The sequence below is a fragment of the Perognathus longimembris genome, chromosome 19 (assembly GCF_023159225.1).
Source record: "Perognathus longimembris pacificus isolate PPM17 chromosome 19, ASM2315922v1, whole genome shotgun sequence".
In the NCBI taxonomy this organism is placed as follows: Eukaryota; Metazoa; Chordata; class Mammalia; order Rodentia; family Heteromyidae; genus Perognathus; species Perognathus longimembris.
The window spans coordinates 18,080,198-18,097,547 of NC_063179.1; the positions used below are offsets into that span (position 1 = coordinate 18,080,198).

General features: G+C 38.9%; 1 protein-coding gene across 2 annotated transcripts; it reads left to right on the forward strand.

The window, feature by feature from the left end:
* The first annotated feature begins 1,656 nt into the window (after positions 1–1,656).
* On the forward strand, positions 1,657–12,671 carry Sub1 (SUB1 regulator of transcription). 2 transcript variants are annotated; one of them, XM_048368205.1, is made up of 5 exons: positions 1,657–1,758; positions 4,353–4,425; positions 6,944–7,060; positions 10,743–10,857; positions 12,343–12,671. In XM_048368205.1, exons 2-5 carry the CDS (start codon positions 4,354–4,356, stop codon positions 12,420–12,422), a joined length of 384 nt encoding a protein of 127 aa, XP_048224162.1. In that variant the 5' UTR covers positions 1,657–1,758; position 4,353; the 3' UTR covers positions 12,423–12,671. The 2 variants fall into 2 exon arrangements, with proteins under 2 accessions (XP_048224162.1, XP_048224161.1); XM_048368204.1 differs by having other exon boundaries at positions 1,659–1,758; positions 6,944–7,066; positions 10,749–10,857.
* The last annotated feature ends 4,679 nt before the right edge of the window (positions 12,672–17,350 follow it).

The following is a 17,350-nucleotide window of genomic DNA, read 5'->3' on the forward strand; positions in this document are numbered from 1 at the left end:
TTTAAAAGTAAAATAAATGTCTTATGCACTGTAGAAAGCACAACTGTTAAATGAAAACTTACATCTGTATACACCTGTCACTACTCAGTGCGAGGTTATTTTCAGTGCCACAGAAGTTTTTTTTCCTATACTTGTTCCCAATGACTTTCTCCAGGACAGCTTGATCTATCCCCATAGATTAGTTTTGCCTATATCTGGAACTACATATTCAAGGAATTATATGGTAAGTGTTCCACTCTTTGAAAATGGTAATCTAGCTTGACACTAGATAAAGTAGGAGGGGGCTATACTTGCTAAACATTTCCTTTCTCCCACAGTTGACAGCAGTATGAGTCAGACAGTATAGCGTTTGAATCATTTATTTTGCATTTTAACTGTTGGTTTCCTTACCCTATAAAATGCAGAGAATAATCAGTCCTACTTTGAAAAGTGCTTGTCAGAATGAGTAATAGATGTAACATGCCTCATGCATTGTGTGGTATGCACTGGTTGCCTGAAAAGTATTTGTAATTAAGCATATTCATTTTTGGCTGTAGTAGGACTTTACCAAATACATATACAAATAAACTATTAGCTATATTCCTGCTTGTATAATGCATTTCTTGTGTTAAATACTATGCTTAACTTTGTGTGGCTATGACAAAAATATCTGACATATAACACTTAAGGAGAGGGGGAGGAGATTTATGTTAGCTCACAGATTCAGCAGTTTCAGTCCATAGTTTTTAGCTTAGAATGGAGTCTGGGATATGTAGAGGAGGAGGCTGTTCACCGCGTGGTGGACAAGAAGCAGACGAAGGGGATCTAGAAAAGGGTTAAAGGAGGGCTGGGAATATAGCCTAGTGGCAAGAGAGCTTGCCTCCTATACATGAAGCCCTGGGTTTGATTCCCCAGCACCACATATATGGAAAATGGCCAGATGTGGCGCTGTGGCTCAAGTGGCAGAGTGCTAGCCTTGAGCAAAAGGAAGCCAGGGACAGTGCTCAGGCCCTGAGTCCAAGGCCCAGAACTGGCAAAAAAAAAAAAAATCTCCTAGAAAAGGGTTAGAGGATGAATGTAGCCAGCAAGGACATGCCCAGAGAACTTCACCAACTTCACCAACCCAATAATGCCATCCCGTTATGAATCCATCAGTGGATCAGTTCATTCATTATCTCTGAGGCCACAGATTCAATCACTTCTCCATAGCCTATCAACCAGCTTGACAACCAAGCTCAAGATACACGAGTCTGGGGTGACATTTCATACTCCAATCGAGCTACTTTACACTTCTAGGATTTCAAATTAGCTATGTGGACCATGGGGACAAGAACTTCGGCAAACATCTCTTGAACTCTCTGGAATTAAATTCTTTTGACTTGCTTCTTTTTTTTTTTTTTTTTTTTTTTTTTAGCAGCCAGAGGCAAGATACTGGGAGTGGTGAGGCAGGAGGTTCATTACTTGTAAAACGGGTTATCATTTTGAGCTTTTTGAGTGTAGCTCCTTTTTTTTAACAGCACAAATATTGACTGAACAAATGGAAAGCTCGGTGCTCCTCCTACCCTCATTCCCGATTTGAATCTCCCTTTACTGGCATCCATTTAGGAGGAGCGCCGGTCCCTTTAAGGCCCTGAAAAGGGGCTCTGCGGCGAGGCCACGCCCCATCACGTGTGTGCCGCCCCGGAGGGGCGGGGCCGTCTCCCTCGGTTTCCGTCACTTCCGGTTCTCTGTCAGTCCGGAGCCAGCGAGCGCGAGCCTGTCTGTCTGTGGGAGCGGAGCGTGAGTCCAGGGGCTGGGCCCCACCCCGAGGGCCCCTTCCCCGCAGATCCCGAGTCTCCCGGCCGGATCGCCTGCCGTCCGCGGGCCTCAGCTCCCTTCGCTGGCTCCGGCCGCGAGCAATGGCGTCTCCGCCTGGCCCCCCACCTCCACCCTCGCCTTCCCTGAGCCCCCTCCTCCTCCGTCCTCCACCCCGCGTCCGCCGCGCTCGGGGCCCCGCACCCGGGACACGCGGCCCCCAGAACGGAGTCGCGGGCGGCGGGCGGGCGGTCCCCGGGCCAAGGAGGGCCTGCGGGCGCCCCGGGACAATGCGGCGGCCTCCGGCGGGCGGAGAGGCGTGCGGGGCCCGCCCGGCCCTGGTCCTCCCTCGGCGCCCGCCCTAGGCCTCGGGGTGTGGGGCGCCCTGGAGGTGGGGGTGGGGGGTCCCGTGGGAAGGAGCGGCGGGGAGGGGCGAGGGGGGGGCAGTGATTAGTTTGCAGGGAGAGGGAACGCTTCGAGAGGAGAAAATGGCGCTCGGCGCCCGTCCCTCCTCTTCCCGCACAGCCTCCTCCGCCCCCCACGCCCCCTCGGGCCTGCCCGGCTCCCCGCGTCCGGGCCGCCGCCAGCCCCGGGCTTCCGGGCGCCTCCAGGCACCGCGCGACCCTGCACGGGCCCCAGTGCCCACCGCGCGTGCTGGGGCGAAGCCTGTGGGCTCCTCGGCCCTAGCGGCTTTTCAGGAATCCTCGCCCGTACCGCAGGCTGAAGATCTCCCCCCCGGTAGTTGAGCTTTGTATCCAACCTCCGCCGGCTCCTTCTTCCCGGGTGGCCTAATAATGATCAGCTCCGACCCTCTTCTGAAGCCTCCAGCCCTCCTGGAGGAAAAGCAGGGAGGTCTTTTGTGAGAAAGTTGAGGAGCTGGCTTTAGCTGCGAACATCCTGTTTACTTCTTGAGTCGTTGGCTTAATTCGGGTCAAACCGGAGGTACCTCTCCGTAAGGTGGTTTGAAACCCTCCAGGCAGCTTTTCGTAATAAACGGTAGTTATTGCCGCTGTGAATGCCCTTGCTGCTTGCAAGTGAAATTAATGACCTCTTAAAGATAGGGTTTTTTTGGGGGGGAGGGGGAATAGTTGTGTTAGCAGCTAGCAAAGGACGCTGAATTCAATTGATTTGGGGAGGATAGGTTGTAAAGTGGAGCAGGAAAAGTGTATGAAATGTGGTAACATTTACACCGAATTACCCCAATCGTCGTGAAATTAGCCGTTAGAATGGTCATGGTCGGGTTGGACATAGTTTGAGCTCTTAGAATTTAAAGGTCAAGACTGGAATGGGAGCTCCTCCTCCCCCCTTTTCCCCACCTTGTTCTATTGTGGGACATTTCTATACCAGTAGCTAAAGCAAGATTGGTCTAGGTAGGTGGTGCTCTTTTAGTTGTTCTTAAAGGAGAAATTGAAATCTTAAATTTTTGCCCCTTTAACATTTATAGAGCGTATTATATTTATAAGGGTTTATTATGGTTTTTGCTTTTTTTTTTTTTTTTTCTGTGCCGGCCCTGGGGCTTGAACTCAGGGCCTGGTGCTGCCTCAGCTCTTTTGCTCAAGGCTAGGTAGTGCCCTACCATTTGAGCCACAGTTCCACTTCTGGCTTTTTAGTGGTTCATTGGAGATGAGAGTATCATAGACTTGCCTACTGGGGCTGACTTTGAACCGTGGTCCTCAGATCACAGCCTCATGATTAGGTAGGATTAAGACATTCCGCCAGCACCCTGCAGGGCCTGTGTTTTAGGCATACAAAAATGAATGCACCTAGGTTTTTTTTTTTTTTTTTTTTTTTGAGATGGAGAGAGAAAAAGATACTTTGGTAATTACCATTCTATCAGAATCTTGAAGTATGTGTCTTGAAATTTGGGGTTTAGACTTTTCAGGTATTCTGCATTCTGCTTTATACACAAGCACTAAGAACATACTTGTGAGAAAAGTACTAGGGTATATGCTGGCCAAGGTGGTGGGTTTGCCCTTCCCATAAACCGATTTTTCAAATTTTAATTATATTAAATGGTAGAAAATCAGTGTAAAATTTTGTGCTTTATGATAACTTTGTGAATGTTGAATTAGAACTTGTTATTTTGATAATGTGATCCAAAAACCAATGTATACAAAAAGATCTAATGATAAAACAAATTAGATACCACAGTGTGTGGTACAGCTGTTTCTCATATGGGAGAGGTGGTGCCCCATTCCCTCAGTATTTTACTTTAGATCTAATCTCGGAAGTGTGAAACAGTACTGAGAAAAATTGTTTACTTTAAATCTGATTTTAACTAGCTTTTAGCTGCCTTGAATTTACCCTACCCATGAGCCTCTAACCCCTATAAATTGAAGTATCAAAGAAAAAAACAACACATTAGCTTTGAGAAAGAGCGGAGGAGTATGTATAGGACATTTAGTTCTTTGTCCTATTTCAGAGTGTTTTCTCTTTGTTAGAAACTTAGATACATGTAGATGAAACCTTGTGATTAACAACTTCAGTACCATAAAATGGTACTGATTCTTTTGATTGGGGGAGAGCTAAGCTGAATATAAAGAACAACATGTAAGCTGTGTAATATATTTTTCTTTCAGAATGCCTAAATCAAAGGAACTTGTTTCTTCAAGCTCTTCTGGCAGTGATTCTGACAGTGAAGTTGACAAAAAGGTGACTTACTGATCAAATCGTTTTGTGATGTTTATTTAATTCAGTATTGCCTAGGTCTGTTCTCTGAAGTATACTGAAAAGCCTACCAATGTTTTTGAAACATTCTCAATGTGGATGCCAGGCTGTCATGTTCAGCCGAGCTTCCTTGATCCTTCCTGGGGCTCCCAGCAAGTATGGAACTCACATGTGTGTCTCCACACCTGGATCAGAAGCTTAATCTTAAAACTGAGAATCCGTTCATGCTTCTGAAATTGTAGGTGGCTTCTGTGCCGCTTGGCCGGCATCATTCTGTTGAGGACCTTTAGGAATTCTATAAAGAAGAACCATTTCCTTAGACTATAGGCTCTAGAATTCTTAGGGCTGTAGAATTGTAATTAGTCCTCAGGTACTACTTGCCATTATATTTAGAAATCTGCCTAATCTGTAGGTATTTTTGGTAGTTAGTTGAACCACATTACCTGTAGTTTTGAATGCAAGTGTTAATTTTGACTTGTCTTCACCGTTTTTTTTTTTCCCACAAAGATTTTAGGTTTTGTACATTTATTTGCTTTCATCTCTTCATTTTAGTTAAATCAGCATCCAGACAAAGTAACATGAAATTATCCATTTTGACAGAATAGGCTTCTTATGCATAAGATGACAGCTGCTTTGTAAACCCTGCATTCCACCTAATTGAGCACCGCAGTGGAGCATGACTGAGCAGCTCACACTGTGGTCAAGACTTCCTTCCACCAGAGCTCTGTCAAACAAGTTTCCATCCATCCATACATAACATACATACGTATGTGTAAACATTCATATCCTAGAAGTGGAATTAATTAAATAATTAATTAGAGAATTCCTTTGTAAGGAATAAGTGTTAAGTAGCTTTGGAAATGTAAAGTTTATCCAAAGGTAGCAGCGCCTCATCACCCCCCTCCCTCCAAGTCCTGTCAGCTAACAGAAAAGGGTGAGTGATATTACATTCGTCCCTCCATATATTGCCGTTCATTTATTGCGGCTTCACTATCACTTTTAAAAAGAACTACACGAGCTATATTCCAGAGACCCTGGTGATAAGTGAAAACGGCAAAGTAGCAATAAGTGAACCACGGATAGCAACTCTAATGCTGCTACTTCCCAGATTTTCACCTCTCACAGGGGTCTCTGGAATGTAACTCTGGCCATAGGTGAGGGGTCACTGTATCCTAGAATCTAGAGGAAGTGGACTTGTAAAGTGTAAATATAGACTGTAACATCAGGAATTTGAAATATGGCCTCAAAGAGCATGTATAGCTATACTTAAGGAAATTAAAAATGTATTGGTATAACATTGAACATATTTAAGTAATAAATTCATATTGATTTTTTTTTTTTTTGGTCCCAGGCAAGCAGTAGTCCATAGATCTTGACTTAAAGAATAGTTGATTTCTTCTTGGTGTAATTTTTGTTATTTTTCCTAAATAGTACTACTAAACCTGCAGGCAGCTACATTACATGTTTTTCATTTCAAGTTTTATTTCTTTGTATGTTTGACCTAGTTTTAGCTGACTTAAATACAGTAAATTTAGTAACATTAAAATGCTAGTTTTGGACGAGGTTGTAGTTTTAGTAGTACAAGGCTTGCTAGCATGCGGAAGGGCCTAGGTTCAAACCTCAGTGCCACAAGTTTGTATTTTTCCATTCAGGAGGGACGTGATTGCCCTCTACTGTTTGGGTTGAGAACTGTGGTCATTTTTATTAGCTCATTTTGAGAATGAGGCTATATAAAAAACAGTAATGCTGCTTTTAAGATATTTTTCTGATTTTGAATACTCACCTTAAAATATTACTATATATTTTCAGTGATTTTTTTGTGTGTGTGATAAAGAGACTGAGTTCCATTGCCTGGTACAGCGTAGCTCTCTCAAGCTTTCCTAATCATGCATGATTTCTTAAGCCAGTTTAGAGTTCTTTCATAATAGCAGGGAATTAATAAATATTTTTATCCTAGAATAGAATAGATTGTATTCATCCTAATTTACATATCTGCTTAAAAATACATTATTTTTGTGACAAGGACTTGCAGTCCAGCCCAGCACCCCAAACATACAACCTTTTTGCCTCAGCCTCCCGAGTGCTGGGATTACAGGCATGCTCCTCCATGCCTGAAAAAAACAAAAATACAGCAATTGACTAAGCTTTTAGTAGATCTGTGGTTTCTAAAAGTATTCAAAAGCAGGAGCCCTATATCTTGTTTTTTCTTTCACAAAAATTTTATGCAATTCACAAAATGACTATGTTTCTAGAAAGCTAATATAATTCTAGTCCCTAAGGTATTAGAGGAATCCCAAGAACAGAATTTGAAAACTATCATATGTACATGAAGCTTAAATTCTTGGATCTATTGTTAATTGAAACTTTCCTATGTCTATATTTGATTTTTTTCCCCCTCTGTATTTTGACTCTGTAAGGTCTTGAAAGAAAATTGAGTCTTTTTGAACCTGAGATGTCTTTTGTCTATGCAAGTTTTAATTGTATTCTTGCTTTTTCTTTTAAGTTAAAGAGGAAAAAGCAAGTTGCTACAGAAAAGCCTATCAAAAAGCAAAAGACGGGCGAGACGTCGAGAGCTCTGGCATCCTCCAAGCAGAGCAGCAGCAGCAGAGATGATAACATGTTTCAGGTAACGCTGGTGATCTCCTTAAAGCCAGTGCAACTGTTAGCTCATTTGAACGATGTGAAAAATACCTTGATATGATATTGCCTAGCAGTGTTTTATGTGTGTTAGAATCCTTGGATATTGATTAAAATATTAAAAAAGTGAGAAATGAAAGCAATTTATACAATACAGGACAGTGTAAACATTTAGAAGTCCATATTTTGCCATATTTAAAACAATGCATATTTAAAAACTAGAAAGTATTGAAAAACAATGCTATACACACAAGTGGACATGTTAAATTAAAACTCCTTTTATACAAGTATTTGAAGAGGAAAAATAATGCTAATCTAAATGTTACAGAAATTCCATAAGATTGAGAACTCTTATTTAGAAAGCAATTTGGAGGAGATATTGAGTATTGGACTATGAAGTATCAATGGGATATTATTGGAGGATAAATAGTAATATGACTTGCCTAATTTTGGCGTGCTACATTTGTGAAACCTCTGGTCCAGAAGAAAAAAAAAGAATAGCTGAAAAATAGAGTGGGTTGTGTAGGTAAAATGAGGAAAATTAACAGAAGGATTTGAAGATATGACTAGGAAAGAGTGATAGATAAGTTATTAAATATATATTTTAGGGAGATTTGATATTGGTATAATTTTAGCACAAAAATGATTGGTGAAGGGAGTATAAATGGAGGATAATTGCACACTGGTGAGATTACAGAGGTAATTATAGGCTTAAATTTATGTAATTGTTAGATGGTTTTTCCCTAAGGAAGAAATAATGATGATTACAAAGATGCCTGTTAGGAAGAATGGACCAGAAAAATGAAGCCATCAGTGAGGAGGTAGATCCAGTTGTAAATGTAATTGGATAAGTAGGGTGTAGTAGCACCTGGACCTCTTGGGTGGAAAATGTTCTTGTGGCATCATCAGAAAGAGTAATGCCATCCACTGCAGAAAGGGAGGCTACAGTAGAGAATGGAAGAAGAAAGGGTGTTGGTCAAGACAGGATAAGGTGAAAAAACAAAATAGTAATGAGAGGAGGAAATGGATGAATGTTTTAAAGAGATGTTCAGTATTTAAGGCAGAACTTTGAGAATGAGACTGCAAGTGTATATTTGAGTAGAACATAAAGCTTGCATATAAATATTTTTTGGACTTGTGGATAGCTTTCAGGCTTTTTTTTTTTGCCAGTCCTGGGGCTTGGACTCAGGGCCTGAGTACTGTCCCTGGCTTCTTTTTGCTCAAGGCTAACACTCTGCCACTTGAGCCACAGCACCACTTCTGGCCATTTTCTGTATATATGTGGTGCTGGGGAATCGAACCCAGGGCTTCATGTATACGAGGCAAGTGCTCTTGCCACTAGGCCATATTCCCAGCCCCATCGGATAGCTTTCAGCTTGCCAGAATTAAGAGTGGAATGGAAAATATAAAATGGGTATTTTAATTCAGATTTTGTAATACTTATGAGTAAAGAAAATAAATACTTGTGAGTGAAAAAAATAAAGTACATAGGTATAGGCTTAAGTCCTCTGATTTCTGTATAACTTAGGGAAGGAGGGTATAGGGTTTTTGGACAGAGAAATAAGTTTGAAATAAATGTTTGTATCAAGGAAGAATTATGAAAGAGCCCTCAAATTGCATGCTTGCTGTTTTGTATTTTATTCTGGCATTTGCTAAGTGCTGGAATGGAGTGTAAACCCAGTAGATGTGTGTAGTTTCATGGAATTTTAAGGGGATAAGAATTAAATAGATAAACACATGTATAAGATTATGACGAAGCTGGAGAAGGGAAGAGGAACGGGTTACTATGAGGGAATTAGGTACAGAATATCATTCGGAGACATGAAGGAGGCATCAGTTGTATAGAGTATATGGGAGAGAGAAACATTTTCAAATACTTGGAACTACGTTGATATCTTGAAGTGGGAGAGCCTAGACAGTAATGCTTTGTACAGCAGCAGTTATACTGTCCATTTTGTGACGAGCCTGCAGTGTTGGAGAGTAGTTGCAGAGAATGAGGAAGGCAGATCTTAATAGGGCCTGCCTCTTGGGAAGCCGTTTAGGAATTTGAGTTTTATTCAGAGAGCAGTGTAAAGCTGTTTTAGGTACAGAATGAAATGTAAAATCCTAAGGACAGCTCTGGAATATTTTAGCCTAATATTTACAAGTTTTTGTTATACATCTGTATTGGGCCTTTTTTCTCTTCAGTTCATTGTATGCTGACTTTTGAAAAATGATCACTACAGAGGCAAATGTCAAATGGTTTTAACCCTAAGGAACATTAATAGCTTTAAGAGAAAGTCCATGGAAGGCTGTGCTTTTTAAGGTTGTAATTTGTGTTAGTATTAGGTTTTTGAAGAATACGTTTTGGTAGGAAAGTTTTACGTTACTAAATTCAAGAGTAAAGTATGTTAAAAATTTAAAGTGAACATCAAAAGGATATTTTTTTTTTTTTTGGAGGGAGTATTAGGTGTCAACTCAAGTCCTGTGCTTGCTTTGGGATAAATAAGCATTTAAAAAAAAATAATGCTACTGGTTGGAACTTTGGGTTCCTGTATTCAGAACAGTTGCTGATATTATCTGAATGTGGATTCCCAAAGATTTTTTTAATTGTAGTAGGAACCACAGAAGTACATTCACACTTCGTTAACCAGATTTTTAGAACTTTTTCATCTGTAAAACTGAAAATGTATTGAACAATTCCCTTTTCTCATTTCCCCCCAGCCTTGGGTAACCATCATTTCCCTTCTGTTTTAAGAATTTGACTGGTTTAGATTTTGAACATGTCAAATATATTGAGCCATATCAGCGTTCCTGTCACTTTATGACTGACTTCACTTAACACAGTGTGCTCAATATTTATTCATGTGTCGTATGTTGACAGGATTATGGAGTAATATTCCATTGTATGTATTTTATTATGCATTGATCTGTGGATGGACATTTGGGTTGCCACTGTTTCTTGGCTATTGTGAATAAAACAATTATGAATATTGGTGTGCAAATATCTTTTGAGATCCTGCTGTCAATTCTTTCATAATAGAGTCAACGTGTCTTGGACCGTGGTGGTTAGTGATAGACCACACACACAGTGGTGGTCCATAGGATTATATTGCTTACTGACAGTAGTATAGTGCACCTCCAGCTGGATTTTGCTTTATTTCTGAAATAGAGTCTTGCTTTATGTCCAGACTGGCCTGGCTTATCAGCCTCCTACGGCATGCCACCGGGCTCAACTATTGAGTAAGATGGAATCTTCATGAACTTGGATGGCTGGGCTGGCCTGTGATTGATTGCCTGATCTGCCTCCCAAGTAGCTAGCAGACTTTCCCCACAACACACGGTGGTACTTGAGTCATTTGTGCCAGTGTACTCTGCTGCTTACACAGTGAGAGGCTCGTAACAATACACTGGAGTACAACCTGTGTTTTTAACCATGATTGTGTATACAGAAGTGGGATGTTGGTTCTTAGGATAGTTTTATTTAATTTTTGAGGAACTTCTAATACTATTCCACAGCAAATGTGCTATTTTACTAATGATATTTTAAATTTAAAAATGACTGGAAGTGTGAGATTATTTTTAAAAACTTTAAACATTGATTTCCTTCAGTTACAACTGAGAATACTAATTCTTTTCATGATTGCAGCAATACCTCTTTTAAAATGTACAATTTTTTTCCCTTTTTTCAGATTGGGAAAATGAGGTACGTGAGTGTTCGGGACTTTAAAGGGAAAGTTCTAATTGATATTAGAGAATATTGGATGGATCCAGAAGGTGAAATGAAGCCAGGAAGAAAAGGTGAGCTTCTCATTTTGATTTTAATGTTGGGAATAAAAATGTGCCTAAGTAACCTATGTTATTTGATAATGAAACATTGGTAGAGTGCGCAGGGCAAGGATAAACCTTAATTCAGTTTTTTCTCTACTTTCATCGGCATTTTGAAATAAAACCTAGAAAACTAATATACCCAGACGTTATTTCAGTAGTTGGCTGATAAGTTAACTCTTGTAATTTTCCTTTTGCTTTTTATTTTTTCTTTTATTTTTACAATCTGAAGCACATCAGGTATTGCTGGGAAGTTGTGAAATCAGAACTGGAAAAATCCTTGCTTCTAGTGTCTCCTTTTGATTCCTGAAGACATTTGGGTAGGACAGTGTGCTCAAAGTGAGTCGCTGCCCTTCCTACCTTGTAGTCTTCACTCAGGGAGACACATACTTCCTTCAGCATTCATCAAATACTGGAGAGCATTTATTGAACCATCCTCAGTTTGTGTATTAGGTTGATCTTTAGCTGATGAAAAAATGTTTTCATATTTATAGTACTGGTATGCCTGCTTGTCAGTTTTAAAGGTAACACTTGTTTGCTTCCTTGTAGTATTGGTTTTCTTAGACTTCATATATTTAGTATTTTTGAGCTTAAGTCATTTCTGGATTAGCCATTCCAGTTGTTCTGGACTAGCTAATGCAAATATTTATTAAACAATTTGGTCAGCTTGAAGGCCCTTTCTAGGTGCTATCCTACTGTATTCCCCTTTTCAGTTTCCAATTTTATGTATGTGTTGTTGGGTGATAGGCTGAGTTCTTTACATTACTTGATTTTTAAGTTATAGCCATCCCTTTAGTTTATAAGCCTCATTTTACTGGTGAGGAAACTGAAGTTCATTTTGTAGCTGGATTTGAACTCTCACAGCATGACTCTAGAATGTACTCCAATTCAGTTCATGTACTCTACAAAGTTTTGTAGGAATCATACCCCAGGGATGTTTTCCAAAGCACAGTGAGTGCTTCTGGAAGACACAGTACGGATTTCCTCTGGAAATTGGAGCCAATGTTGGAAGTGGCTCCATGTTGCAATGGGTGTTGCATGCATGCCATGTCTAGGCCTGACCCTTTCTTTGCCTGCTAGTTTGCAGGTATTTGTGAGAGATGTCTTCAATTATCATTTGTTCTCATTGGCTGTCATGGTCATTATGCACAATGCATTATAGGAAGCTAAATTGGTTACAAGCTTGATCTGCTCAAGATTATGACAAATTTAACAAATATAAGATTTTAGTGTCTGAATATCAGTATTTCATAAAATCTCAATATGGAGCCTGCTGATATTCAAAAGAGCAGTGAATAGAGTAGGTGCTTTGCATGTGGGAAGATCCTAGATTGGACTCTAAGCACTGCAAACCCCACAAAAATCAAACAGCAATTTTGATAAACATATTTAGTTGGAAGTAGGAAACTCCTTAAGAAAGCTTGATTTTTAAACTTTGAATTTTTAAACTTGTTTTAGGTATTTCTTTAAATCCGGAGCAATGGAGCCAGCTGAAGGAACAGATTTCTGACATTGATGATGCAGTAAGAAAACTGTAAAATCTGAGCCATATAAACCTGTACTGTTCTACTTGTTTTAATCTGTCTTTTTACATTGGCTTTTGTTTTCTAAAATGTTTTCCAAGCTATTGTATATTTGGATTGCAGAACAATTTGTAAGATGAATACTTTTTTTTTAATGTGCATTATTAAAAATGTTCTGAGTGAAGCTCATTGTCAACTTTATTCAGGAAGATTGCTTTGTGTCTCCCACCTAGTGTGTAAAAATAAAATCAAGTAATTGCAATCTTAGCTGTGTGGCCTTTTTGATCAAGATTAAGTAGGTACCATTTAAGGCCAAAAGTAATTTTTTTATAGACTTACTAGTTTGAACTCATCTTTTACATTTAGAAAGATTTTGCATTACATTGGATGTTTAAACTTTTGGTTTATAAAATACAAACTTGGTCTCTTCCAACCAAATAATTACGCTTTTTTTACTTTTCCTCCCTAATATTTCACTTTATTTTCCTTCACTTTAAAAATAATCGCTTCATGTTCAATTTTTCACTTTACTCTTGGGTATATTAATGCTAATTTGGACACTCAGTCAAATATACTTAAAACTAAAATACTGTTTGAGAATTACAGTCACTAATTCTACTCTAGAAAAATATTAGCAGACAGTTTGGTAACTTGGCTGTGGAACTTCTGAGCCAAGTGATTGCCATTACTCAGTATTGTGTATAGTAATCTTAACTTTAGTAAGCTCAGTCTACAGAAAATGATTTAGATGTCTGATTAACTTTCACTTAGTAAACATGGTCACCATAGGATAAAGTCTAAAAGCAGATATTGTTAACATAGCTTAGGATTTAATGAAATATTATAAGAACTTACTGGCTTAACCTTTTATTTAATAACATTGAGTATGGCTTATGTGTGTATATAGGTAAGAGATATCACAAAACTTTTACTGTCATTAGGTAATGAGGTCGGTTTTTTAGAAAAAAAGGGTACATATTTAGGTTTCTTGGCTTTTTAGTAAGATTGTTTCATTTTGCAGTGAGTCTTCTGGACTGCTAGTTAATAAGAATGTTGATGTTACTGAGTTTTAGTTGACACTCCTAAGGGGTTTTCATTTTACCAATGATGACAGTGCAGATTGAGGCACAGATAGCAGGGGCTCTGTAGGCAATAAAGAGGGCCTTAGGAAAAGAATGTAAAGGAAAACTCTTACTGCAGATAAAAAGTTGGTTTGTGAAGAGAAAGGAATTTTCCTGAAAGTAAGTAAGTATACACATGAGTGCATCAGTAGTACATAGTCTAGGAGAGTGGTAAAAAAAAAAGGTTTACGTTATTTGAGGTAGCTCAACTCGAATAGTGGTTTAAAGGCAGCCATATCAGTTGTGCTATTCTGTTACCAGGTTAGATTTCTACATCTGAGCTTAGAATTGTCTTGATAAATTTAAAATTTTAAACTGTCAGATCATATAGAATTACCAGTTTTTTTTTTCTCCTGGTAGGTATTCCTTTGTTTTTATATTCTTTAGATGACTTCTTGTTTATTATAATATTAAGTAATAGGTATCCAATTGTTCAGAATACTGTATGTACTTCAGAGAAGGCATTCTTGAGAAATAACCCCCCTCTCTTTAGTTGGGAACTTAATTTATGTCCGAGCTTAGTTTCGTAAAGAATTGCTTATTTTGGGCACTTAGAATAGTAAGAAAGGTTAGACTTTATTGTTGATAAAAGGAGGCAGTGATGGATACATTCTTATGTGAACTCATAGGATGTGTTCATTTTGAAAACAATCTGAATGTAGAGAGATGGTGCTGTAATGGGTCACCTAGGCATTTACTAGCTTTTTAGTATGTTTTTAATAGTCTCCATATAGGAAGTGCTTACTGTGGCACAATAGTAAATTGACCACTAAATTTATTCAGTAATGTTATTGGCTATGTAGCATATTGAAATTACGTGTGTGTGTGTGTGTGTGTGTGTGTGTGTGTGTTTGTGTAGAAAAGAATGAGGATGGAGGAAAGTGACTAGTAAGAAAAGAAAGGGTAGAGTACTTATTTTCTGTTCATACTTTTAACTCTTCAGTAAAGATTTCTCCCAGGAAGAAGGCTTGGAATTTGAGGCATAAGTGATTTATTTTATAATGCCACAATGAATTGAATGGATATCAGCACACAAATTTTTTTTTTCTTTTTATACACTCAATAGCAGGGCTAATGGGATTTCTTAGTCTTCTAATGTATGAACAATTTTTGACCAGTTTTCATTGTTCTTGGCATTTTACTAAAAGAACAACCACTGGGGAAAAATACAGTTTTCTTTTGTTTCATAAATGCCTAAAAACTTCTTTTGAAGACTATTCCTACCTCATTAGCCAGTCAAGAGGCTATGGTGATCAAACTATGCTACATAATTAATGCTTAGAAATAGGCTAAAAATAATAAGGAATTACATTTTGGCTTGGCTACCGAGAGGAAAGAAAAGGAATTCAATGTAAAGTTATGTAAGTGTTCCTGACAGGTATATTAGCAGAGTGCTATAAAAGTTTGAAAGTAAAAAACTACTTATAATATTTAGCTATCTCTCCTGCGGTTCTTTGGGGTTAATTTTTTATGGAAATTATGAGACATTTTATTAAAGAGTTTTCCAGGTAAATTCTTGTATAACCATGCACGTAGTCACAAGTGTGTATTTTGATTGTAGAATGTCTGTATTCTTTATTTGGTACATCTTCCATGGAGATGTCAGTGAAATAATACTCTACCTGTGAACATTTTAAATGTTAAATAAAAATAAGAAATGTACCCTTTGTGTTTTCCCACTTTCACAAGCCTTCTCTGCTAACTGGATTCATGGATAAGTGGAACAGCTTTCTGGGAGGTGAATGCTTTGGGATTTTATTAGCCTGGCAGTGCTAATCCTGTGAAGACCTTAGGTGGGAAATGGAGGTTATGGGCCTGTGTCTGTCTACCTGATCTAAATGGAAAAATGCAAATACCAGCGTACCAGTCTACAGATCCTCATCTTTTTCTTCACTGTGTAAATAGTGAGGTATTCTTGATTTCTTGGGTGTACTTAATGGCATAGTGGACTCCTATGCACATTTCAAACTTACATTTGTAAAATCTCTTTTTTTCCATGTTAAGCAGTATTATTACATGGTTAGGTATAGAGATAATATATCACTTTTGTATAGCTATGTATTGTTTGTAAATTTATATACACACAGGGATGGGAAAGATCAATGGAGAAGTGTTTATGAATCTTTGTACAAATACTTTCATATGTAAATTGGTTTTGGTGAAACATAGACTCAGAAATCCGCAATCCAGTCAGAAGTGTTTGATATGTATGTAGAAGTTACAGGGATCTAAAGGATTTGGAGATGTTTAACATTGGACTGGATCTTGCAATCCCAGCCATTCCATTCTGGTGGCAGAGATTGGGAGGATCGCTGTTTGAGGCCAGCCTTAGCAAAAAGTAAGCAAGATCCCATCCAAAGCAGTTTGAGAGGCATAATTGCATCCAATTGGTCTGGGCAAAGACTCAACTAATCTCAAAAATAAAGCAAAAACTCGATATCACTTTTATAAGAACAATAAAAAAAGTTTCATCCCAGGGGAGGGAGGGAGACAATAAAGCAGAAAGCTAATAATATGGCTCAAGTGGTAGAATACCTTGTCTAAGTGAGTACAAAGCCCTGATCTCAATCCCCCCAATATAGGAAGCCTCCCAACATATGAAAGCATGAGACATTGGAGAAATGGTATTTTTTTTTTCAAAGATGTAGCAGTGTGTTTTTTATCCATTTGTGTAAAAGATACTCTTGCATGGACTCTCTCCCTCTGCTCCAGCCCAGCTGCTTCATGTAAGTTCTTTACAGGCAGGGTTCACATTTCCTAGATCTGCTTTTACAGCCATTTTAGTCCTGGATTAATCGTGACCCGATATCCCTCATGTAAGTGACATACTGGCTCTACCTGTGTCACTTGTAAGCCTCTTGAGTGAGAGCTTAAATGTTTATAAATTCTGCCAGAAAACAATGTAGTTAGATGATGATTTGTGACATTTTCTCTTTAAGTTCTGGTAAAGAAACACTCTGAATTTCAACTAGTTGGGTCCTGTAACCTCTCTTGATTACAAAAACACTTTTGATAGTCAAGTTCAGAACTCAGCTAAAATTGTATATTTAGTATCTCCAATGTCTTAGAAAGTGGTATGAAGTTCCAGTTTTACCCCCTAAAATAGAACAGTTTGACTTTTCCCCCTCAAGTAAGTAAGTTAGTGTAAGAATCATAAAAACCCCAAATATCCCTTCATTAGAGACCCTATTCAAATTTTAGCAGTTTGTTTTTCAGGACCATGCCTGTTAGGTAATTAGGTCTCCATGTTTCTTTCCCTGACTTGTCATATCTAAAGGTCTGACGCAGGTCCGGTTGATGTGGGGGCAGGTCAGAGACTGGCTGAGAGGAGCGCGCACATTTGGGTAGCTTGGTTGTGAGGACCAGATTGGTATGGTAGCTGTAGAAGGATGTGGAACCAAGGGTGCAGTGTGGTGATGAGGGAAGCAGTATCACCCCAGGTTGTGGGCTTGTCTGCCTTCAGTACTCACTGACCTTGACCTTTGCTGTCCAGTACAATTTCAGTCACTTCCCACTTCTGCTGACTTCTAAAGTGCCGCCTAAAACATGAGTACTATTAATATCCCAGGACAAAAGTGTCTTTCGGCGTGCAAGTTTGAAGAATAGCCCTTTGTAGTATTCATTGAAAAATAATTCCAGATCCGAATTCTTAACTCACAAAGGTCTTTTGGTATCTAAGCACTCATAAATGGATCTATTTTTGACCCATGGCTCATTTCTTTTTCATCTGAATATTTGGAAATGCATTTTGTTCACTTTAGTGCCATTAATTGGTAGGCAAAGGATATAATTGAGACCATTTTCAACACATTTGAGCTCTAT